The following is a 26,828-nucleotide window of genomic DNA, read 5'->3' as shown; positions in this document are numbered from 1 at the left end:
AAGGGCAGGGTCAGGTCTGTAACTTTATGAATTGAAATAATGGAATTTGTTGCAGGCAGCTTGTTGCACGCAAAGTCATTTCTTATATACTATCAAAACAAGTCACTCTGTTGCTACCCCAGCAATTTGTTGTGCTGTTTTCCAGTACATTTTAATAACTTTAGCTACAACGATAATACAAAATTAAACAAAGATTATTAGTAATGATTACATAATCTGTATTTTCATTGCTTGCCCTTTGGATAGTAATACAATTACCTATTAACCAGTATACAACCATCTGTTTGGGACCTATAAGTTTAAATAAATGCTTAAAATATATTTTTCAGTTTGACTGTTATTATTATGGATAAATGTTGTGTTTTTTCAATCACATTGCCATAATCTCAGAGAAGGAGACAGCAGAGGGAGGAGCAGAGAAGAAAGATGAGTGGGTGTAAGTAAGGACACATCCCACCAATCACATGAAAGCATCTGGACTGGAGCCATGGCTCACATGTGAAAGCGATCAGCAATGTTGGACAAGGAAAACACAGACACACAGACGCAGACACACAAACACACACACTTGGCTAAACCTGAACGACTGGCTGGAAACCTGGAACAGCGGAACACCTCTACAATGTTCTAGAACAAGAACTCAAAACAACGTTTCCTCCTGGGTGCCACTGTAATTATGGAAGTGTGTGTGTGCGCGTTTGTGTGTGTTTTCTGGGTCCAACATCATCTTCTTGTGACGACAGAGACAGCGAAGGTTGTCGGCTATCATTTGCCCTGCATATTAAAGTGTAAGTTAAAACAAAAGTGAAGAGGCTTTTCCAAGAACATACTGTTCACATTCATAAAAATCTACAATCGCACTGGGATTCCTCGAGTACAACGAATTCTTCTCTAGAACTGGCCACTGTCTGTTTTGTTCAAAGACTCGCTGGGAGTAGTTTGGGAGTAGTACAGGTGTTTCCCCATGTCATCTAGAGAGTCAGACTGACACACTGCCGGTCACAGGGTCATCCACTTTGCTGTAACTGGCAACACTTCACAAGGGGAAAAAAAAGCCATCAGCTATGAATGGTGTAGTCTACCAAATGTAGTGCAAATATTGGGCTGATCATTGTGGTTTTGTTGGAACACAGAGGTAAGAAGCATAATTTCTGTCAGAATCTGGTTGGTAGTGTTTTGGGGGTTTTTGACAAGTGAGGCAGGCTGGTGCCAGGATTTCAGTTTTGGATGGACTTAAGGAATTTTGGCTGGGCCTTTCAATTACAGAACTTAATACTGTTTGCTTTCCTTTGACGGTTTCCAACTGGTAGTCTCACTAAAACAGAAATGACTGATATCATACTGTGAGAGGCGATAAGTGTGTCTGTGATTATGAAATGCAGATCTAAAACATTTTCAGTACCAAGATAGCTCATTATTTACTCATGACAGTTTATATGTATTAGAAGCACACGAGTATATTGCTCCAATTGTGCTTAAAAGAAACATAGTATCCTATATCCTATCTATCATGTCTTTTTCTCTGTGGATTGTGTAGACCAGAACATCATTCATTTGAGAGCTGGCATTTTAATTATGTTTAAAGAACTACCATCTTGTTTGGATGATCTGGCTGAATGATTATGTGTTCAAGCTGATTGCAAGAGATCGACTGCTTGCTGAGCAATGTGATCACATCTCTGCTCATCATGTTTTGATGCTTTGGCAGAAGCCTCCAGCCTTACAATGTCTAAGACTGACAAAATAACTGAACGCTGACTTTTAGTTTCACATATGTCTCCTGGATAAAAGTCCTGTGCTTGTTGAACACATCTACCTCCTCTCCCACCCGATCTAAGCTGACTTTCTCTCTGCTTATACTTTGTCCTTTGCTCCGACCATCTTATAATGACATGGATGGGTTTACATTGGAGTTAGCTGGAAGCACACACTAAAGGGTGCATTGTGGCACTGTATTTGATGCCCAGAGCCACAGCCCAAGCAGTGTTTTTGACTCCCTGGGAGTGAGTCCAGGCTGGGGTACACTAGATTGACTTTTAACAAGAGAGAGAAAACAGTGCACTGCACTGTCAGTTCATAAGCTTGTCTCAATAGAAACGGTCTATGCTTTCAAGGCAATGCAGAGACAATCAAGTCAGGCAGGAATTTTCAGCTCTACCTTCCATCTTGCCAACATTGTTTTCTAGTCTCAATTGGAAATGCATTTGCAGTTCTGAAATTAGACAGTGACTGCATCTGCATTCTAAACAACTGACAGGGGCCAGTGTAAAATGGCCTGTTGTGATTGGTCCAGACTTCACACAGAGTTTAATGTGTATTTAAATGTTAATTTTAATAACTAAAGATTAAAATTAAGATAATATTTGTATATATGTGATCCCACTCATTTAGGATGGGCTGGTTGAACATGTGGGCGGGCCCAGGCCTGTAAGGTCCACCCAGAACGCTGCGCCTGAAGTGAGGAATGCGTGATCCAAGAGCAGCACCAGCAGCAGATGAATGAATTCACTCTGAGACACTGGACACAAAGCTGTTTTCTCTCTCCGTTTGTGTATTTTTGTGTCTCTCTGTTATTTTCCCCCTTGTACCCCACCCATAACACTGCAGTTTTCAATGGAGATGGGAACCTAAGCATGTATTTACACAACTAAGAACAAAACTTTGTCTTGTTGCCAAACAGGTGGTGTGTGTGTGTGTGTGTGTGTGTGTGTGTGTGTGTGTGTGTGTGTGTGTGTGTGTGTGTACATATGTGCCTGCCTGCCTGCCAACAACTAGGTGTGGAGTGAAAGAGATGAGAGCATAGCAGATGTTCTGATAGCTCAGTCATTTAAAACATGAACAAAACTGACAGCCTGGCAGCTTTCAGTTCACATTCAATAGACAGGGGTTACAAGACCTAAATTACATGTTGCCTAGCGTGAATGATCAGAATGAGTCCTGCAATATTATTCTGGCTTTTGTTTCTGTTTTTGCACCGAGGGTTCGCCGCAATAATGAGATGCTAAACTACATCATTGTGCGCCCCCTAAGAACCCTGTATCCGTAATTTCGGATTTCTTCATTGTAATTGGGTGCTGAGATTGTCTCTCCCATGTGAGGAAATTGTTTTACAGCCCCGAGGCCAGGTCAATGTGCTTCATTTTAAATACGAAAACAATACAGGGACAGTAATGGAAAAGCAATTTCTTTGTGAGTTTGTTAAAGCTGATGTTTAGAGGATATGAGGTCTGTGATTGGCAGTGTATCAGACTGGCTTTGTCTCTACTTTTGAACAATGAATAAACTAGTCTATTATTATGCTCTTCCATATATTTATGTCATATATATAATGTTACAATGTCAGATGTTCATATTAAACCTGACTGAAGTGTAAAATAATGAGGTAAACATTGAAAAAGTAACACCCGTGAGAAAAGACCTCAGACTTCAGATCATTCTGAATATTCTGTTTCCAGCTGTGTTTTCAGCTTTCAAGAAAAGCTAATATCAGCTTATGACAGATTTCTTCATATGGTCATCTGCTCCAGGCGTGCTACTGGAAGTGTTTACATAGGACACACTGCTAAATGTAGCTGCATGCTAACGTCATAGAAACATGTGGGCCTAATCGTGGTTGCATATTTTGTTAATTTCTCTCAGATTTTGGATCATATTCCTATTGGAACATGTCCACCTGTGAAGATTTAGGTTTAGAAGATGATTAGTGATTTTTCACGGTAGAAAGTGACTGGCTGCAAGTTCACTGCTACATGTAGCTACATGCTAACATCAGGAAACAATGTAATCTTGGTTGCCCATGTTATGACATTTCTTTCAGATTTCAGATCATATTTCTGCTGGAACATGTCCGGTTGTGAAGATTTTAATGTAGAGGCTTTTAGTGGTGATTTTCAATGGTAGAAAGTGCCACTACTTTACATTTATTGGGATTATTGAGAAGCGGCTCTTCAGGAGGTTTCAATGGAGCATCTCAGACAAAGGGTGAATACAGGTGTTCCAGCACAGACAGTATGAGGAAAATAAAATGCTTTTGAACGCTGAAGCATTTAAAAATGTTCTGAACCTGAAGTTCCCTCTAAGCAAAACAACATCATGCCCACACACACACACACACACACACACATACAGCACACCACACTTTTGGACACTGTGAATGGGTGGACAAGGATGCATGTCTTATTTTCAGTAAATGATGTAAGCTGTGACACTAGATTGGCAATTTGGAATGCTAAATGCAGGCGTAAATTATATGATGTCAAACATTTTAAACGGGTCCAGGTTTGTTATTTATGTCGACCAGGAACACTGGTCTGAAACCAAATACTGAATAATGGAAAAGCCACTCTGATTGCTGCATCCACTGCAGGCTGGCCTGTGTGTGTGTGTGTGTGTGTGTGTGTGTGTGTGTGTGTGTTTGTGAGCATGTCAGTGAACATGTGATTGCCTTACACTGCTGATGTCTCCTTTTATTTATTCATCAATTCATTAATTCACTCCTTTACTTCCTGCGCAGCGCGGAGACAGGCGGGGTTGTGGCTTGACTGTATGCTGAAGCTCTGGGGAAAAAAGGTAACACCTACAATTCTAGTCTAATTCTAGGAGGAAGGAAGTCCCTTTTAAATTGGTACCCTCATGGATAGCATGCTGGTGAAGACAAGAATCAGGTCTTGAATAATTTTAAATGCAGCCTATTTAGAGAAATGGAAAGTCTTAGACAGAGGAAGGAAGACTACCTCATAGGATTTCTCCTCATTCAACGGAGATGGAAAGGTGCTGTTGGGCCTTTTCCTGTATGACTTTATATCTTACTTCCTATCTGTAGCCCTGTGTGTGTGTATAGATGTGTGCATGTGTGTATATGTGTGTGCATCTGAATTTATAGGAGAGGGCCACTAGAGTTGAAAGTGTGTGTGTTTTTATGCTTGTGACTTATGTGTAAACAGCTGTGTTCAGTGGACTGAAGCTGATGCACTCTGTTGAATATTTTATCTCCCATTACAACTCAAGCACACACACACAAACACACACATGCACCCGTACAGCGCACAAGCCAGAAGAGAAACAAAGACTTTTTTGTCTTTAGTGAAATGTGTTTTCTGTTTTGTTTTCATTTATAGCACAAGCAAAAATGATTGTGGCTGCACGACTAGTGAGATCATGTGTTTTTCCGTGTTGTTATATAACGTCACTTAACGTGGAGACAATTAAAAAACAGACAAAGTGAAATTTCACAAAATCAACTTGCTCTAAGCCACTAAGATGCTGTATCATCTAAGTGTGTGTGAGTGTGTGTGTGTATGTGTATGTGTATGTGTGTGTGGTATTTAGGGATGGCAGCAGGAGCAGTTGCCGTGGTGCAAAGTGGGAATGAACAGTTATCGTGCACGGATTACATCCAGAAGGCAGACATCTGGCACGCAGGCATAGTGAGCCAGACCAGCAGACAATCACTGAAACTGCAATAGCCAAGAGGTTGATCCGTACTGTGATCATGGAGATGATGGCTGCAGATATGATGTGCATGATGTCATTAGGCGCAATAACAAGCGATGTGTATGGGCAGGATAAAACATGGCCGGTGCAATCACATAGGTTGCAGTTAGCATGATTGGACATTTAGGATGCATTAATCTCCAATAGAGAGAAATCATTTGCTGCCATTCATGATATATAATGTGTGCAAGCTATATAATGAGTCCAAAGCCCTGATTTTTGTGTCAAGGTTTAGCTGTCACTTTGATGAGCCAGAGGTTTCAGTGCATGTTTTACACTTTACAGTCACCTGACAAAGAAATCTCAGGAAAAAGAAAACTATATCTAAACATGCCCCTTCTAATATGCTCTCATTATGGATGCTGTTAACTGCGGGAGGAGTGAAAGTAGAGCTAAAAAGTGTAATAGCTTGTCTGCAATCATATGACTTTCATGACATGCAAATTCAGATGGAGGGCAGGAAGTGATAAATCCATATACTGCGTAAATTGGATATAGAGGAAAGTGACTACATAAAAGGGCTGGACGAACCTGCAGGCAGCAGGTATCATCAGAAAATTGAAACTCATATTAGATATGATCCATACAAAGAAAAGAAAAGGGATTTTTTTACATAACTGGAACTTGGTTTGGTCAGTGTGGACACCGTTATTGTTACAAATGACCTCATCCTGCAGGCCTCCTGACATTACAAAGATTACACTACAAGCCGATGACAGCATACAAGAGTCTAGTGGACTATCACTATTTTGTGTGCTGTTGGGTGTGCAACTGAAACAACTGCCATCTTTTTTTTGCCCGGTGAGTAAACGTGCCTGAGTATAATCTCAGTTCTCATGGACGTAATGCTGTCAGGCTAATGTTACTAGCTAACATTAGCAAACTTTAGCTACAATTTTCTACCATCTTTGCCTCCAATTGCCTGCCCTTCATCTGGAAAGCGCACCAATGTATGATGTCATATGCAAAGCTATCGGACAAACTGTAAAAGAGATGTATACAGATGTAAATGAACTATATGTGCAAATTATACAGCCTAGACCTGTTCTCCTTTCAATCACACTGACTGATAATGGATGAAATGTGTTGCTAAAATTTGGCTACATTTTCAGTTTTCCCCTGAAGAGCTTTATCTCTCTAGGAGATGAATTAACATAGATAACCTCCATGTTATCTCGGTGGTAATCACAGTACACACTACTACAGAGTAAAATCCTTCCCTGAGGTAAACTGTTGATTTTAATCACTTTTTATTGATGTTATAATTGTGCTATGCCTGAATTACATTTTTAATGCAGTCGTGGTAACTTGTTAAAACCTGTGTTAACAGCAGAGGATGTCCCTTCTTTCCCCATCTTCACAAACCTCTTGGAAACTCCTGACACATCTAGGATATATTGTTCCTCTCTCTCTTTCTCTCTCTCTCTCTCTCTCTCTCTCACACACACACACACACACACACACATGTTCAGATATTCAGATTTCCAACAGCAGGCCATCAGTTGCCGCCAACAGCCCACTTTGCATCCACTGGGAACAGGTACGTGTCGTTTCCTGTTCTTGTCTTTACCTCTCACTTGTCACAAAATGACTAAAGCAGTAAGATCTGATGGCCCATGAAGGAGAGAGAGGAGAGGAGAGGAAAGGAGAGGAAAGGAAAGGAAAGGAAAGGAAAGGAAAGGAAAGGAAAGGAAAAGAGGGGAAAGGAGGGAAGGAGAGGAAAGGAAAAAAGACAGGAGAAGAGAGGAGGGGAGGAGAGGAAAGGAAAAGAAAGGAAAGGAAAAGAGGAGAGGAGAGGAGAGGAGAGGAGAAGGAGGTAGGCCATAACAGCAGCACCTTTAACAGGCCATTTACGAACAAAGCACAGAGGTCTGATTAAGAAACATTTGACCAGAGTACATTTACTGTTTTTAGGTGTATCATTATTGAGACTGTAACTGGGCTCTGATTTCTTCATAACATAGGATATTAAGAAAAATACATTGCTGCCAAATTTATGTAGCACATCATTACTGCTAAGTAATAAATGTGGGGAGATTTATACAATGGCCTGCTTCATTATTGAAGTTATCGTGCAGCTGAGGATAATTTGCTTGCCACTGCTAACAAGCGCCGTTCAACAGTAACACATTGTAATAAATGGTGCTTACACAGCTCAGTAAAGAAACATATAGACTAATGGTCTGCATCCATCACTCTTTACACTAAATCATCACTCATTTTACACAATGTTTACACAAATCCTCGAGTAGATCATGGATTGATCATAAATACCAATATTCAGCAGACCATGTACTGCATCTAATCCGTCACTACACACTCACTACATGTTAGTAGCATAATAGGCTGTGAACACAATATAGTGCGACTACACAGCTGGCCACTATTAGTGAAAGTCCCATGACCTAGACATGTTAATCCCTGTCCAGACATGCTGCAATACCTCCTATAGGGCAAGATGATTAACTTCAACCACAATGCAGTACACACACACACACACACACACACACATACACACACATACATTTACTATACACTACATACATAAACAGTGATAACCCCCCCCCCCCCCCACCCCCACACACACACACACCACACACACACACACACACACAGTCAAGTACTCACATATACATTTACTATACACTACATATATAAACAGTGATAACCCCCCCCCCACCACACACACACACACACACACACACACACACACATAATAATGTACAATTTGTCTTAATTGTTTTTTCTCCGAGGCTGTGTGGTCATTTTTGTGCGGGTCATAAACGACTAACTGTGAATTAGTGTTGTATGCATGTATTTATGTGCTTGCATTTGTATGCATCATGTAAACAAATATATATTCCTGTAAGCTCGTGTTTGTGATTGATCTGTGTATGTGTACGTTTCTGCCTGTAACATAGTGGACATAGCAACCGAGATGTCAGCAATTGGTTTGGGGATTCCCGTTTTGAAGCCTCGAACTTGGCGTTTTGGGCCTCACCATTTTGCATTTTTGGAGCCAGAAGTGACCTGAGGTGACCGTATTTGGACAGGAAGATGGAGCTGTGGAGGAGTGAGGGGTGGACCTGACTGATAGACTGTCTTGCCACACCCTTAATTATAAGTAACTCTAAGCCTCCAAAAATCCACCACCGTATACTTGTCATAAATGAGGAAATTTGCTTCAGATACCCAAACTGTTTTTCTGTACCAGGTTGTAATCATGTTTATTTCTGCTGCAAAGTTAGGTATTTTAACATGGGGGTCAATAGGGATTGACTCACTTTTGGAGCCAGCCTCTAGTGACCATTCGAGAAACTGCAGTCTTTAAGCGCTTTTACATTGGCTTCATTTTTTTCAGCCCCTTAGTCTGACAATGCACTACTGTTATCTTGTGTGTTCTTACCTGGCAGGTCGCAGCCGAGAACCTCCATCCTCATGCCGATCCCAGCAGGCGACCACCTCTCTGGAAAGACCCTGATGTACTGGGCCACTATCTCCTCGAACCTCCGGACCTCTGGAGTATCATAATGGCTGTTTCCCTCGAAGATCTGAGAGGAGGGAGGCAAAGGCATGTTGATAGTGATGTTGTTAGTGAGTAGAGAGCTATTTCAGAGTGCTTTCCTATTTTCACTTCACAACAAGGCACGAGTAAGGATAAAACATCTCCCCTCCAGTATAAAAGATGTTTTCCTGCCAATTTTGACATTCCTAAGATCAATACACTCAATGTGAAAATACAGCAACGCTCTGTAGCCTGTTCCACTGATGACAGCTGCTCTTTTGACTGTAGCACAACACAGTAAGATCCTGCTGTGCTTTAAAGGAGAATGTGTTACAAGTATCACTGCTTGTCCAAGAGTTTGTGTTAAAGCCAAAGCTGTCTGAGACGTGTCTTAGATACAACAAGATGAGTGATAGGCTTTACTCCATGTTTGTTTGATATTTCTGGCATCTGTCAGAGTGAGTGCACGGATACATTGTTCTGCGGTGAAGACAGCATTGAGGATGAGTATCCTTGAAACAATGGAGAAAGACGTACAGTAAACGCTGCAGAGGTAGTTAATTTTGTCATTTCGCCACTCCACTGTTCACGTCTCATTGAAAAACAATAGCAAAATCATGAGCCTGTCTTTCCAGAGTCATATAACACTCCTAATCACCATTGTTTCCAAGCACAGTACGACATGTGTCACAAAAATAACAACAGAGGCTGTGTTTCCTTTGATTTTCGAGTAATTTTTTTGAGGCGGCTTGCAGCAGCCTCTGGCAAAAACACAAGATTTATTACAAGCTGAAAACCGACTAGACTGCAGCGATCCTTCCAAAAAATGTGGGCTGTGAAAGTTGTAATATTGGTTTCATTAATTGAATTGTATCTCCTGTCTTCCCCATTTCTTGAATTTTAAAAAACGTATGATGAATTTCCCAGGATGCTCATTTAAAAAGACAGGCAGATGAGAGGGAACAGGATTTTAGCATCAGGAGAAAAGCCTGGCACTCAGTAGTACTATTAAAGCATTTTAAGACAGAGTCTCAGAAAGGAGAACAGAGTTTAAAGTGCCCTGTCTCACAGTGCGTTAGACTGCAAGCAGTGTTGAGTGGTGATGCAGGAAAGACATTTTTAATTAACACCCATGAGAGACAAATAGAGGATGAGTGAGCAGGAGGCTGAGACACAGAGAAAAGCAGAGAGAGGGAGGGCACAGAGGACTTACTGTAGAGAGAGAGGCAAAGACAGAAGCAGGGAGAATGAGGAGTGAGGTGATTAAATTGAATTATTATCAGAGCTGAGGCTGTAATAAAATGGCTTTTTTTCCTGAAAATGACAAAGCCGAAAGAGAGAGAGACAGAGAGGGGAAGAAAGAGAAGGAGACGGAGGGAAAGCAAAGAGGGATTGAGTTGAAAGACAGCTATAAATAAACTACAAATGAGGGAGAACTGACAGCGACAATCGGAGAGAGCAGAGTACATATGTATGTGTCAGAGAAAGTTCCCCTCATTTACCTTCGCAAACCCAGTCTTGCTGTCGGTGATGTAAGTCCAGTCTTTGCCAGTCAAGCTGTGAGCCAGTTTGTACTTCCTGACGAATGCTCTGTTCTCAGCACTGGTGCTGCCCTCCAGCCCTCTTGCACCCTGGGTGATAATGCCACGCACCATCTTGGGCATGCCGAGGTCCGCCTGAAACAGACAAACATGTTAGCTCACTGTCTGCACCACAGAAACCTGGTTCTTTCCAGATCCCCTGCATACTGTGACCACTCTAACTTTCCCTATAGCCTTCACAGTTCATCAATACTGGTTTTCCATTAGAGATGCACTGATCCAGCTTTTTCAGTTTCGATGCTATGGCTTTGAGTATCAGCCGATTATGATCCGATACCATGGTTGACCTAAAAAGCTATATACCTTTACATGTAGAACAGAAAAGACTAGAAACAGAAAAGACTAGAGGCATCAGGCATTGATGACTATACAGTTCTTTCCTAAGATAAAATGAAACTAAATGAAACAGATTAACCTACATTTACGTCTTGTAACTGTTGAGACAAGTGTCTTTCTCGTACATTTCTGACAGTGTGGTCTCGGAAAAATATTTGTGCGATGGCAAATTGTACCGTGGCTCCAAGTGATCCAGTAAACGTTGGAAGCCCACGTTTTCAACAACCGTAATTGGGTGTCCATCCAAAACGATGTACTCCAGCACTTTCTCAGAAATTTTCACAGCTTTTGCGCTATTGCTGCGGAATTTCTTTCTTCTTTGCAGCGCATCTGCTAACGTTAACTGCTGTGTAGTATATCCCCCTGCTCCTTTCGACCTGCTCAACTGCTGGAACTCTTGGTGCTCTGTTTGGTGATATTTTTGTAGATGCTTTATGAAATTGGTAGTATTATACTTGGTGGTACTACCACCACCCCTAGCAACATTCACAATTTTCAAATTTCAAATTTTAAGATCCATACTTTATTTAGGTGTCTACTAGAACATGTTTACGTGCTTTAATGGTCAAAAACACTGTATTTTTCTCAAACTGTCTGTGCTGGAACACCTCTGTTCACCGTCTGTCTGAGGTCTGTCTGTTTTAGTGCCTGTCTCTTTTAGTCCCCCTCCCAAAAAAGCCCAGTCTGCTCTCATTGGTCAGCATTTCCGGGTCTTTCATATCTCAGTGTCTCTGCACTGTCATTGCACCCAAAGGAATAACTGTATCGGAGAATAGCGTGAAAAATCACACATAAAAGCTTCTAAATACAACCGGTCATGTTCCAACAGGAATAAGATCCCAAATCGGGGTGAAATTAAGAACATTGGTATCCAAGATTACAGGTTTTCCTGATGTTCGCATATTGCTTAATGTAGTGTATTTAATGTAAAAACTTGCAGTAGCATTACACATTTTGAAACTTTGGCCATGTTTAATATGAACATCTGAAACTAACATTACATGTATGACGGAAAATAAGGAAAAGCAGACTAGGTCAGACTAGGTATTGTACCCTTTTCCCCCCAAATGGGTTTAAGTATATTCATTTGTCGAGAATGTAATCTCCAGTGATTTTGTTTCAGATGTTGCTATTGCAGATGTTGTAGCAAATGATGGCAACCGTTTTGGGTTTATTCTATTACTCATTGTATTTATGGGATGACACATTTTTACACAATTGTCTGATGCAGTAAAATGAACCCCACCTGCAGCCCCTCATCTCCAGCTATAGTCTATTATATTGGAAAACAAGCAACCAGTTCTACATTTACTGATACTGTAATAAAACAATATAACTCATGTGGTCATGGTGATGTACCTGTAGCCACTCTTCTCCAGCTATGGGCTGCGTTGGGTTGGGAAACCAGCCCGAGCGACTGGCCACCAGCCTGGCTGCCCCCATGGAGCCGTGGATGTCTCTCATGGATGACGCAGAGATCTGGGAGTCGGGTAGCAGCCCAGACAACATGCCTTGCAGCTCTGAGCAGGGTGCATCTGAACATGAGACAGAGAGAGAATGGAATACTTGTTGTCTAAAGCATGAAAAAAATCATGTTTTTCAAAGAATATAACCACTGCACAGTAATGCCATTCAAAGCAGAGTGTGAAAACCTTCCTCTCTCTTAATGTTTCAAAGATCAGTACAGCATCCAGGATTGGACAACTAGTTGCCAAAATACACTGTATTCATGTGTCATCTGAGAAGCAAGCCCACAGGATGAGAACACTTGACAAGAATATATGAACTGGTCATTTTCTTGTATTCGGATCAATGTTGGAGCTTTCCTCAGTGAACCAACAACACAGTTTTTTCAAAATGGTGTCTGCATGCAACTGCATTACCGCACAGTAATAAAATAAAATTGACAAAAACAGTTAACCATATGTTTACTGTGGCGGATTTTATATCTCAAGTCTGTGAAATGAAAATATGTAATGAAATTAGATGCTGCTGGGAAGGTGGATACTCAATCGAAAAACTGCTTTGGAAACGCTCATGAGGGATGGAAGTAAACGGGCATATACATGCCATTATTATCATCATCCTTTAAAGTCTATTGGATTTTCTGTTCTCTAAATCCACTCTGACTACATGAGGCTGCTGCATTACTAAACAACTTCTAATTTAAAAACCCTTCATGAATCAATGTGACTTTAAGGTCAGGAATAATTTAATATCACCGTTTGATCTCACCTTAGAGCAAAACTCTTGTGTGATTGTGATGTGAATTGTTAAAGCGCTGCACTCCGCTGCTCTCCATCAACCCATTTCATTATTTTTCCTCTCTGCCGCTGCAAAGTTGATGCATAACTTTAACCGAGCTTCCAAAGGGGATTCTTCTCGGGGAATTGAGCCAGAGAACTCCCAAATGGAAGAACTAAATGAGAGCATGTTGCAGATCAAAGGGATGCTGTTTATTATACTGACAAATGTGTTTTAGTCTAACAAGCATCAGAATATGTTATTGCTCCGAATAATGACAAAAAAAGAGAGGAGACAAAAACAAGGTGACCACTTCTATTTGAAAATGGAGCCAGTGCGAAAAAATGGGGATAAAAGAAGAGAGGGTGTGAGGAGGGAAGAGAGGAAGAAGAAGCAGGATAAAAGGCGAGGAAGAGGAGTTAAAGGACAAGCAGGAGATAAAGAGATAGACAAAAGGTCAAATAGAAAGATGGAAGGTAGAGAGAAGAAGTGAATGGAGAGGGCGAGAGGGATGACGAGAGATGCTGGTGAAAAGAGAGAGAGAAGAGGAGAGGCAGATTGACAGTGAAGGGTGATGGTGATTGATGGTGACATTCTTCGGGTCTACATGGAGATGAATGTTTAATGCCGTGACGTCTGCAAACGCGCCTCACTATAGTAAATAATGAATCAACAATAAACAACAACAGCCAAGCCATGCTAGATGAGCTCCCTCGAGCTCTATAAAAAAACATGAAAACTGATTAGCCAGAAGAAAATTCTGTTATTACACTTAATGTTTCTTATTTTTGCATCTGTCTATTCAAGCAGCTGCACTCCAGCAGGACTTTTCTTTTTTTTTTTTTAAATATATATATAAAAAAAAACAGGAGTGCGGTGGGAGTCGATGAGAATATCATCTCTGGAGATCACAGAGGCAGAAATAGCGAGATATCACACACCAGCATGAGAGCCCTTAAAGCTCTTACACACATATACATACATAGACACACACACAAAGTGATGCAGGCACCAGCACATAGACATTGAACAGACAAGGTCTCTCACACACTGGTTGGAACACACTTTCACTCGCACATGCTCTGATGTTTAGCCCACACACACACTCCCACTGTGCTTTTTCCTGATAACAGGGTCTTACAAAAGCTGTAAAGTACACCATTGAGGCTCTACCTAGCCGATACACTCGCACATACACACACATATAGCTTTGCAAACACGCACGCTACATAAGTCTGGTGAGAAAAATGATAAAGGTGCTAAAAATAAATGATTGATAGGTGCTGCAGGGCTAAAATAAAATAAGATTAAGGAAGGAGGGATGGAGGAGCGGAGAGTTGAAAGAGGCAGGGACAGGGGGAGATTTAAAGGAACGGATAGGGAGGAGAAAATGAGAGAAAAGTGGGGATGGAGGCTGTTAGCAAAGGCAATAGAAGGACAGAGGAGTAGAAGCAGAATAAGAGGGAAGAAAAAACAGAGCGACGTCGAAGAGGGATAGGTAGAAAGTGAGAAAAAAGTAGGCAGAGGCATAAAAGTGTGATTTAAGTTAATGACATGTCACTGACTGACTGCTTTATGTCTGCCTTTATAGGCCTGTGTAGGGCATTATCACATCCCCCCCTGGCAGTGTGTTCGGCTGTGTGCTTGTCAATATGTCTGCGTGCAGGGAAAGAGAAGATACCGCATAGCTATTAGGGGATGTGTTTGGTTATAAAGTTTTCTATGCAGGTTATAGAACAGCGTGTCTTTACTCCAAAGCAACACATTCTGTCATCCTTCTCCAACAAAAGACACAGTAGTTGGAAACTGTCACGGTTTTGCATATAAAGTCAGTGTTTTCCTCAGGCCACTGATGGATTGCAGACATTACAAGGCAGCAGAGATTGGTGATACACGGTGAAACAGGAACGGCCAGAAGATGTGTTGAATGGCTCCTCACTGCTGAGAGTTTAGTGAGAGGGTGATATATAATGCAATTTCGGGTGTTAAAATAGGGTAAAAAATAGGCTATTGGTGGAAAAGAACACAGGCAAAGATACCTATGCCACATCCCTGTCTCTTTGCCTGCTTTCTCTCTCTCTCTCTCTCTCTCTCTGTCTTTCTATCACACAAACACAACACACGGGAACACACACAAGCAGTATCATATTGTTTGGGTGTGATTGTGATTTGTGTGGGTGCTGAAATAGCCCTCCTAGATAAGAGCATATCTGTCCCTCTCAATGGCCACTACGATGGCAGCAGAGAGAGGCTCTAACCCAATAATGATACAGTGGAGCTGGGACACACACACACACACTAAAATGGATTGAAACTCTCTCTCTTTTACCATTTCTATAACACACACAGAGACACACACACACACACACACACACACACAAACACAGACAGTCTAATTAAGTTTTATCTATTTATAGTATTGAGCTGATTATGCTGGTTGAAATCGTGTTTGTTTGCCAGGGCTGCAGATGAAAGCTGAGAGCCTGTTACTCTCTGATGTTATCACCCACACATCACACTCTAGTATTATTCTATTAGGACTGAGTGTGTTTCTTTGTGTGCGTGTGTGCGAGGTGTGAGTGGGAGCCAGAGAGGGAGGATATGTATATGAAAGAGCGAGGGCAAGAGTGTGAGTGCACATGAGAGTGGGTGTGTTGTGTGCGTGTGAAAGACAGAGAAATTGATGCGAGGACGGGGAGGAAAGTATGAATAGAAGCATGGGATGGATTGATGGATGGACAAATAACTGAATTGTTTATCATTAGGTTATATAAATGAAGACTAAAAAAAAAGGACTCTGTACATTTGCTTGCTTGTTCTTTTCCAGGAAATGTTTTCTGACGGAGTTATTTTTGCTGTGACCCACCTTCTGACCCGGTGTAAAAGCCAGTATATCATTGGTATAAAATCTGGCAGGACCTCTACCGTGTTTTCACAAGGGTGAGTCCCAGGAGGAGAAAAAGTCTGAGAAACTCTACAAAAGACACTTTATCTTTCTTACCCGTGATCTGACAGCCGTAGAGCTCGAACCGTAGGGCGATGCCGTTCTTCCATGTCTGAGGTCGGATTCGTACGAAACGAGCCAGGACCGGCTGTGGGATCCGATTGAGAACCACCTCGGTGGCGTCAGTGTTGGCATGGAAAACCTATATGGAGAGAGAAAGAGACGGGATTTAATGATACTACATTAATGGCTGTTGGGATTTTCCCTTGTTACCCTCGACAGGAAGGGCAGAGAGCAGAGTGAATGACACATGGGAGCTCAGCCTCAGGGTCTTCTTGAGGACACATTATGACAACACAGAGGCCTCCATGGACAGAGGAGGACGAGTCAACGAGACAAAGTCTGATAAAATTTTGTTTGCTCTGATATATGTATATAACTGTTTTCTGTGAAAAAAGTGACAACAGCAGAGAAGCCTTATTAACCCCGATATAGTTCAGACATTTTGTTAACATATTGAGGTTTCATCCTGGCCGGTCCACCACTTTGTCGAAACTGAAATGTCTCAACAGCTATTGGATGGATTGCCTTGAAATTTATGGTTCCCAGATGATGCCTCCTAATAACTTTGATGATCCCCATCCAGCAAGACGAAAAGTTCCCCAACTTTTCCATGAGGTTCACATTTGTGGTTTTGACCGAAATGTCTCAACAACTATGGATTGCTATAAAATGTGGTACAGACATTTACGTCTACCTCTGCATGTACTGAAATAACTCTGGAAATCCCTTTACATTTCATCTAGCTGGTCAAAATTTCCATTGCTCTTACACTTTGGTTCATGACTAAATATCTGCAAAACTCCCATCAGCCATACCTGTTGTTAAGTGCTAATTAGCATATTTTAGCATGCTAACAATTTTAATTAAATGGTGAAGATTGACTCCTAAACATCAGCATGCTAGCATTGTCATTGTGAGAATGTTAGCATGTGTATGTTAGCATTTAGTTCAAAGCACCACTGTGCCTTAGTGCAGCCTCGCTGAGCCTCACTAGCATGGCTGTAAACTCATACAGTAGTCCCGCTCCAACATAAACACAATTATGTTCACCTCCAGTGCAAGTGGGAAAATAAACCCCTATTAAAAATAGTTTAACATAGGGAAAGATGAGAATGTGGAGCTGTAGTCAGAATGGGTGTAGCCTAGCTTAGCATAAAAATCTCATTTTCAGTGCATCTTGTTTGTTTAACCTGTTTGTTTAACCTGTGCACATACTGGCGACAGTAACGTGGACAATTTAATAGTCAGAAGTTTAAACAGTCTAAATTAATGCACAGAACATAGACTAATAAACAACTGGTATCCACAGCAACAGTATTTATGGTTCATACTGGACAGTTTTACTGTTAAACAAACTCAGGACAACATTAATTAGCATGAGTTTAAATTACAACAGACTAATTCACTTCTATGTGCACATAAACAAACACACACACACACACACACACACTGTATATGTTGTGTCCGTTCACAAAGGAAGAAATGAGTGCAAAGGTTTTCCAGCACACACTCACACTCACACACACACACACACACACACACACACACACAGTCTGAGCGGGCATGCAGTGTGTAATAAATCAAGGGTGTAAGTATGTGGGAGAGCATCCTCTTCTCACGTCCTCTTGACTTAACCACACAACCACATACACACAGGAAAACATCCTCTTCACTCCTTCACGCACAGAAAGCAAAGAAAAACCCCACTGTCGCCCCTCAATGCACACACACACATAGACACACCACAGAACACACACTGTTTTACAAAGTGCCCTCCGAGCTTTCACACTCCCCACCACACACAACGCGCACACACACAAAGTAATTTCCTCTGAAAACACACACAAATACAGATAAAAAGGAAACTGAATGCAAGCGCACATGGCCAGAAGCACTCTTTTTGTCTCTTGACACCAAGACTTTATATCTCTGTCTATCTGACAGAGTGTCATGTCTCTCTCTCTATGACTGTCGTCTCTATTGGGCTCACCACAGGAAAAACACAGCTGGGCTGCTGCTCCTCTCCCTATCATTTCACTTTCTGTCCTCCTTTCTGTCTTTCTTCTCGACATCTCTTTCTTCCCCCATCTCTCCCTCGCTGCCATGATGATACACTGCTGTAAATTTAAAATATATCCTGTTGTTTCATTAGAGAACCTCAAAGACTGTTTTCCCTCTGTGTTTCCATCACTCTTTCTATCATGTTACATCAGTGCTGAAAACACAACATAGTGTGTTTATTACAGAGAGCTGTAAACCTCATTCAATGGAGCCAAAGGCCTTGCAATTACTTGCTTGGGTACTCATTTATAGATGTTCGCTTTGTTTTTTTGTGATTCTGTGTGTGTGTGTGTGTGTGTGTGTGTGTGTGTGTGTGTAAATTCACTATTTTCTTCCTGTTTCCAATCCATTAAACAGCAGGACCCGTCAGGGGTGACAAAATATGGATGAAAGGGGTTTCTGACTTGTAGGAACAGAAGCGGGCTTCTGGGCCAGCTGGGATTTGAACCCATGACCCACTGGGTGTTTGATACAAAGTCAGATGCAGTGAACTCGTGCCCTTACAATGGCCTTAATACCAGAAACTGTGACCAGTTAAATGATGGAAAAATGCCTAAAGGCCCCTAAAGACTTAATGGGATTGTGGCAGCGGGCTGTAATTACATGTGTGTGTGTGTGTGCTAGTGTGTCGGTGTGTAAAAGTGTAATTATGAAGTCTCACTCAAAGGAGTTGGGGGCTGGTGGGTCCTTTCTGATTTCCCTTGGTGTGCACTGAAACTTTCTCAGCAAATGTGTGCACACACACACATTCACACACACATTGGAATGCACTGTGTGTGCTTTTACGTATGTGTACATAAGAGTGTACACACTGTGTGAGTCTTAGATTTTTTTTGTTCGCATGTGTGTCTGTGCGAATGCATAACCTTGCTACTGTCCTTTACCAGCTGTTTAAATTGGTGATGGTGTGTTTGTGTGTGTGGCAGGCACTTCTGTATACATGCTGCTCAGGCACACGTCTGGTGTACATTTCTTTTTTTTCCCCCAATATTATCAGCTTTGTTCAGGGTCACCAAACAGAGCTGCAACTCTATTTCACTTTCTGCTCAGTGCAGACCTTTCCTTGTCACAACTACTGCTTTACTTTCTTCTTCGAACTGAAATCCCTTTAGTAGCAGCCCATTGAGAATCCACAGTGTCAAATACGGTAGCTTGGTCAGTGGCGATCAGACGATGCACAAGGCACCCTTTAGCGTCTGTATGAGATGCATCAGGCCTTTAACTGACTCCAATGTAAACTCATCCACAGCAATTGAAAAAGTGTGGGCTTGAGGGAAGGGTCAAACAAACACAGGACTTTTACTCATGAGGCAGACCTTAGTTCCTGCCCTGTTCCTGTTATTTAAGAAACATAACAAATGTACTTATTTCTATTCAAACCGTGATTTTTTTATTGCCTAAACCTAAATTAGTTGCAGAAAACTATTTCCTGAGAACAATAAAGTGCATTTTGAATGGACACTGTGTCGTTTAACAAGTGGAGATTGACACGCCATCCCTGAGCATCCAAAACTGACACTAGAGGCATACTGTCAGCCTCACGAGCACTTTTTAAACAGAGATCACACTATAAGGCTGCTACCATGTCTCTTCTTTATGCCAGCTTTGTATTTTTACACAGAACCAAACAACAGCACCATCATTCCGCTCTAGTGTGTGATTTTAAACAGCATGCTGTCATCAAAGAACCAAAAGAGGCATATATCATAGATGGTGACATATATCATACACCTCGGCAGCATTTTATAAGCAGTAAAAGTGGCATTAACATGCAATAACAATCATTTACTGTCTCTGTTATTTAATGGCTGATCTCGTCCTCTGCTTGGAGCATAAAGAGTTCCTGAATCTCATTGTTTTCCCAATTTGCAGACATTTTTGGCAGCTGTTCTTCTTCTTTGAGTTAGCCACTAACTGCTATTAGCTGCTTTTTAAGTTTCCCACAGTGGTTCACACACATAACACACTGTCAAAACGTCACACCCATCCTGCCCATGGTCCCATCTTGCCAGCTGTCCCCTTAATACAGACACTGTTTTGGAACTGTTACTACCTCCTGTGGCGGCAAGACCACTCTGTACCCCCTATCCGCCCTCGTACATTATATACAAAACGGGGAGGCTGCATAATGGCGTGATATTCCCACAGTGAACATTAAGTGTAAAAGGGAATACAGTTTGAATATGTAGAGCCTTTGACCAAGCTGCTGTATTTGGAGAGTTGTCAGTGAGTACATGTTGTTAGTAGCAGGCTGAAAACATGATAAGAAAAGACCAGCAGTGATTGCTTTCAGAGCTCACCACCACACACACCCATGTTCTTTATAAGAACTGCCAAGAAATTGTCTGTTGAATATTCAGAATCAATGCTAAGCTGACCCCACTGTCAAAATTTAAATATGTTTTCCAAATAGTGCATAATTTAAACTTCCCTGTGTGACTTTATCTTGAGTTTTAACCTTCCTGTTTCAGTCCTATCAACCCACGTTGGAGCAAAAACTCACACTAAGTACAATGTGTGTAAATTGTTATTGGCTATGTGTGATGAACAGCCAGTAGTGACAGGCACATTCAGGTTTACTCTCTTTTAAATTGCAGAATATTGCTTGTCCACCCTTTTTAGGTTGGCATTTGCCTCCCTGCCAGGTTTTGGCTCAGTAGTGAGAATCCACAATGAGGAGGTGTAAGGGGATATATCGCATCTCTGAGGTCTTCAGCTTAAATACACTGTTAACAGTCTCTTCCTAAAAGGCTTCTGCAACAATCAGCTAATGCACTACAACCGCAACCCAGCTCGGGTTTTTCTGTGTGTGTGTGCGAGAGAGAGAGAGTGTGTGTGTGTGTGTGTGTGTGTGAGACCTTCTCTGCGTGCGTGTGCAGGTTTGTTAATGGTCCGATGTTTCCACCTGTGTTAAGAGACAAGGCAAGCTGACACCAGGAACACTCGAGTGAACAGATGCTTAACTTTACACCTCCTCTCTTTTTCTCTGTCTCATCTCTCTCTCTCACACACACACACACACACACACATGCATGCACAGACACACACAGGCCAAAACAAACAAGCAGAAACGTTGTTCCAAACCAATACTGTGAGAACAATTCAAACCAAGAGAAATCTTCCCGATTCAAATGGTACTTTCATCTCTCAGTGAAGGTCAAAGGTGACAGACATGGAGTGAATACTGTTTTCTCCTTCATTTACACACACCTACTCCACTGAATAACAATAGTGTGCAGGGCAGAAAGACACATATTGTGTAGCTGCCTCCGCTTGGTAGTCAAAAGGAGGCTAACCAGGGCTAACGCGTAACTACAGGATAGAAAAAGAGCATGACGAGGAATATGTTCACCTCATGGGAAAGAAAAGAACAGGTGTGTGTGTGTGTGTGTGGCTGTGTCGTGAGCCCACAGGGCCTCAGTCAGTCAGCCAGTGAGGACCAGCGCAGACACGCTGAATTATTCAAATGTCCGTCCTGTGTGTCGTGTGTATGCGTGTGGATAGTTATAAAATAGTAAACCCCCCCCCCCATCTCCTCTCATTTCATCACACAAGGACAAATACGCACACACACAGACTTCGGGGAGGTAACCTGTGTTTGACAGCTGAATCCTGGTGTGTGTGTGACAGTCCAGTCCACAAATCTCACAGACCAAATGACACATGGCACCCTTATAATATCCCCCTTTGTCCCTTCCCTCTCTGTTTCTCGCAGCTTTTCTTTCTTCATTTGTCACAAACTCTTTCCTCTCTCTCTCCTTTGACCTCACCCTCCCTCCTGCCTTTCCCTCACCTCGCCTCCCACCCTCCCAACACTCTGTCGTTTTATTTAATTTCCCGTCTCCTGACATCCTTGCAGGCTGTGTTGCTGAGACCTCTGATCTATCCAAAGGGATTTGTGGTCAACACCCTTGTCTGCTATTCTCATTATTCCTCCTCTCCTCTGTGCCTCCGTTCATCCATCCATCCCTCCTTCTTTTGCTCCGTGGTTCCCCTGTGAGCACTCCTCCCCCCCTCTGCCTCCTTCCTTCACTCACTTGTTCCCCTATGAACCCTGCTTTTCTCCCTTTGGTTCCCACATCTCTTCCTCCCTCTGCACAGCTCACTTTCTCCTCTCTATCACTTCAATGCTTGACTGGTTGACCTTTTGCTTGTGTTTTCTTTCTGTCTTTCTCTCTTAATTTTTTTTCAACTTTCCTACACTTTCCTCTCATCACGATCCCTCTCCCTCCCTCTGATTCCACCCACGTCTCCCACCTCCATCCCTCTCTCTCCATCCATCCTCCCTCCCACAGATTAAGGTGGGAATAGGAGGTTTTGGTCTTGGCCGAGGTCCAGTGTTGTAATGGCCACAGACAGCTCTGCCTGCAGCAATTCAGGAGGACTGCGTAATGACATTTGTACCACGCCGTGCTTAAATGTACCTCTACCAGCAGAAGGTCTCAGGCTCCTCCAGACGAAGAGTCAAACTAAGACAACATCATCTCTCAACTCGAGACCTGGGGTCACGGAAAATTGCTGCTTTTCTCTTGTCATGCAGGCAACCTCCCATAACCAGGCCCACGGCCAATTTTGTGCACTGAATCATAGAATAGTTAAAGTTGCACTGATAGTGTCATTATCTTTTTTCCTATTTCTGTATAATGCTCACATTTTAGTGCTCTCATGATAGCCCACATGAGCATTCAAGTGATCTGACATGACCTGATCATCAAGACGGGATACGAAAAATGGCTTCTGCACAGTAAAAAACAGGAATAGAGAAATGCAGAAATGGTAATGAATAAAAAAGACAAAGAAAACTTTTAATACAAATTGGCTAATAATATTAATCCTAGAGAAATGGCACGGCATATTGGTTCTGCAAGATGATTTCGAATGTAATCTTGTTCACCGCATGGCATATACTTTGGCCAAATCCCATTTAATATTTTAACCCCTATCCCACATTGCTCCTTAGAACAGACAACCCTTCAAGACCCTCACACCTCATTTCCTCACCGTTTTGTTTTGTGCATGTGCTTCTGTATAGTATATGGGGTATGCTCCAAGTGCCCAATAAAAGAAAATGCATACGGGATACATGAAATTGCCACTGCAGAAATGGCAGAAACGAAAAATTTTGTGTGTTTTTCGCCATTCAATTTTGTGGAATATGAGCACGGAGCAGTACAGAGACAAAAACAGGACAAACAATGCATGGCGGCAAATAAGTGAGGAGGTTGTGCGTGTCAGATCTGTAGCCAGTTTTGTGAAATATTTTGTTAAAAGATGTACGATCCAATGGATGCATTCTATATGTCACACAGCAGCTACCGATGTAAACTGACTAAACAGGCTGTTGACTTTTCACTTTAAACTTTTCGCCAAATAAAGTGTAAACAGAGCTGAATCATGTTCACCAATTTGTTACCTAATTTGTTTTTATGCTAATCTTCTGTGGCACAGTGCACACGGTCTGTCCATGTCATATGCCATCAAACGGCATATAACATGGACAGGCACAAATCAGTGATAACGGTGTAACATTAGCTAGCTAGACAGATAGCTGCCAAGATATCAGCATGTTAGCAATTTCTTTTGGTATACTTGATGTAAGGAAAAGGACTCACATTGGAACAACATTAAACTATGATAAAAGCCTATAATGGTTGACGTCGTTATAAATATTTTTTAATAAATAAAATATATTTGTGAGTTTCTTTTGTTGCGTATACAACACTCGTGCCGACGAATGCTATAACACTGATTTTGGAGGGTCATGTTGCCCTTACACTTCACCCTACCCCTCTATCCCAACAAGAATCTTGACACCCTACCCTGATGTGAATGTGCAAAACAGACGGGTGAGGGCTAAGTGGTAGGGGGCAGGGTGTGTGTTGGGAATTAGCCTGTCTCTGCTTCTTTTTCCTGTCTCTGGTGCATGTGTCTTGAGTCAGTACCTGTCATTTGTGAGCCTGTCAGTACAACGTAGGAGCAAATGCTGTATGAATATTACTTCTCCTTCTCTCCAAAAAGTTCCCCCAAGTTAACGTATATTCCATATGTCCCATCTGGTTCACAACAGGCCTTTAATGACATTATCAAATACGTTACAGATCACACAAATCATCGTGATGTTGTGTGACAGTGGCGCCGCCCCCATGGGCTGGCTCCCAGATGTTAAAACCCGAAGTGTGTGTGTGTGTGTGCGTGCACAGTTGCTGTGTTATTAAGACTTATCCATCTGAGACAAATGTTAACATATGACAAGCATGCATGTGTTTGTGTGTGTGTTCTTGCTGTTGTGTTGTTCACAAGTGTGTGTGCGCACAAGCACAGACAGTGCTACGCTCATACTTTTCCTTTCTTAATATCCATGTGGCTCCCATTAATTTCTGTCCTCCTTTCATGTCTCTTGCTCATAAAACACTAATTTAATAATTCTTCCAGATTAACACACACACACATACATACACACCAAACAGCTGTAGCCAAGCACAAAAAGTCATTTGTTCAAGCAGCATAAACTTGCCTGTCTATCTCATGATGACTTTCTCAGAAACATATGGAGGAAGAGGGAGCCCAAATGATGGAGTGTCGAGGGAGAGCAAAGAGGAGGGATGGAAAAGAGTGCAGGAGTGGAAGGATGAGGTGAATGAAGATGTGAGGAGAGCAAGTGTGTGGACAAGCAGGGAGGATTTGATGGATGACAGAGAGATTTTGAGAGAACTCGTGAAGGGGTGAGTGAATGAAAATGTCAGGGAAGAGATGGATGGATAAATGAAAGGTTCAGAGCAGGTTCAACAAGTTAAAAGGAGATGGGACACTTCTATATATCCCTCAGATTGGTAGAAAAGCTACTTGATCTTGAAACAAAAAAATGAATAAATCATTCTATGTGGCTTTAAGTTTAGAAAAAGACATATTACATGCTTACAACTGATCCCTGTATGAAATGATCTAGGATCTGCTCTCAATTATGAAAACTATTTCCTTGGATTATCCTGTGAATGCAGACGCAGCACTTTACACACCCAAGCTATAAAACACTCTGCCAAGAGATCTTCTTGGCCACTGCTGTTGAGTTATTTATATGTCTTTCTAACATAAAAGACACTCTCACTTTACACCCCAAAAGTTGGAGTTGGAGTTGGGATGGCGAGGCCATTGCTGATTGGCCGCCTGGGGCATGTCAGCTGAGAAAGGACATTATAGGCTCCAAGATGCTGACACCATAGTTTCATCATCGGATAAATTACCATCGCTCCCTTCGTCTTTTTCAGCTCTCTCTGCTTCACCTTTACTCTGCTTCCTCCTTCATCTCTCCCTCTCAGGACAGAGGAATCACCATGACATGAATACCAAATTGTAAGTGTGTATAACAGTATATTAAAGTTTTATTTTTGTGTCGTCCAATATCAGAAATCACAAATTTGACTCAAGGGGCTTTACAGTCTGTAAATCATACGACACCCTCAGTCCTTAAAGTCACTGAAACTGCAAGCCAAAGGTAGGCCGTCAGTCAATGTTGGCCTGTTGGTGAGCATTTGTCACCCTAATTTTTGAGTGCGTCTCACACCATTGGCACTAGTCGGACTTTGTTGCCTGTCATTCAACATGCTGAATCGGTGTTTGAGCCAGCAGAGTCCATTGGTGAGTGAAATCCCTCTGATTGGCAGTTCAGCTCCATGCACAAGAAGAGAAATAGAAGTAAGGAAAGCAAATGAGCAGCTAAAGACAAGAGGGAGTGACATTTAAACAAATTTGATATGATTCTAGCCATTGAGCTACTTTGTAGTAATAGTTCGTAATTGTGTTACTGTTTGCTTGTGCATGGTAAATATCCTTTGTTCTGTCAACATCAGGTTGTGTTGGTAATGTGCTTACTAGCTAACCAGTGTCTTCAATCTGTCCTGTCCGTCTTGCGGCTTCTCCTCTTTGAATGATGAATACAGGCTACCACTGCCTGCTGGTATGGAGAGTTATTTCCTCTCATGCAGGCACAGAAAGTACGTGCTAGTTGGCCATTGGCTTTAGTCTTTGTGGTGTGTTCAAGTGCAACTTTTTGGCCAAGACACAGGCGACAAGCCAACGCAACAGGCAGCCTTCAACACCACTAGTTCTTTGATGTCAGTGTGGTGTGTCTGGGCCTTTAGAGTCTCCATTTGGATCAGGAATCACTCTCCCAAAAAAACAGTTTAATGGGGGAAAAATCGAAGACACCTCAGAAGGAGCAACAAAAGAGCGACCCCCCTTCTAACAGACATGCAATAGATGTGTGCACAGAAAAGACCAACAAAGTAAAATGACAGTATGAACAATCAGGATGACAAAATATCCATGTATCTGATTAATATCCATAACGTACAGATGAGACTATGATATACAGTAGTGGATCAACGACCGACAACCCTGAGCTGAACCATCAGATTACGGCACAGACTGTCTCACCATGGGGGGCTCAACAGACTGTTACCAGTCGGTTTGAGGTTGTGCATGTGTGTGTTTTTGTCTGTGTGTGTTGTAAAGAGATATTCTACCAGAAGCTGCTGCTGATGTATTCCAAAACCCTCCTCCTCCTCAAAGCCACGCATTCATA

The 26,828-nt window shown here is 42.0% G+C and overlaps 1 protein-coding gene across 3 annotated transcripts in view; it reads right to left on the bottom strand.

Annotated features, from left to right (window-relative positions):
- Positions 1–26,828, bottom strand: part of LOC126392819 (neuropilin-2-like) — a 117,622-nt gene that overhangs the window by 35,839 nt on the left and 54,955 nt on the right. For all 3 annotated transcript variants that reach the window (XM_050048476.1, XM_050048479.1, XM_050048478.1), the window contains exons 8-11: positions 16,181–16,325; positions 12,295–12,470; positions 10,501–10,674; positions 8,900–9,044 (exon numbers count right to left, since the gene is read on the bottom strand). In XM_050048476.1, coding sequence (XP_049904433.1) covers positions 8,900–9,044; positions 10,501–10,674; positions 12,295–12,470; positions 16,181–16,325 — 640 coding nt within the window. The remainder of the gene's footprint in view (positions 1–8,899; positions 9,045–10,500; positions 10,675–12,294; positions 12,471–16,180; positions 16,326–26,828) is intronic.

The sequence above is a fragment of the Epinephelus moara genome, chromosome 7 (assembly GCF_006386435.1).
Source record: "Epinephelus moara isolate mb chromosome 7, YSFRI_EMoa_1.0, whole genome shotgun sequence".
Classification (NCBI taxonomy): domain Eukaryota; kingdom Metazoa; phylum Chordata; class Actinopteri; order Perciformes; family Serranidae; genus Epinephelus; species Epinephelus moara.
The sequence above is the reverse complement of the archived record's forward strand: the minus strand, read 5'-3'. Positions and strand labels throughout refer to the sequence as shown.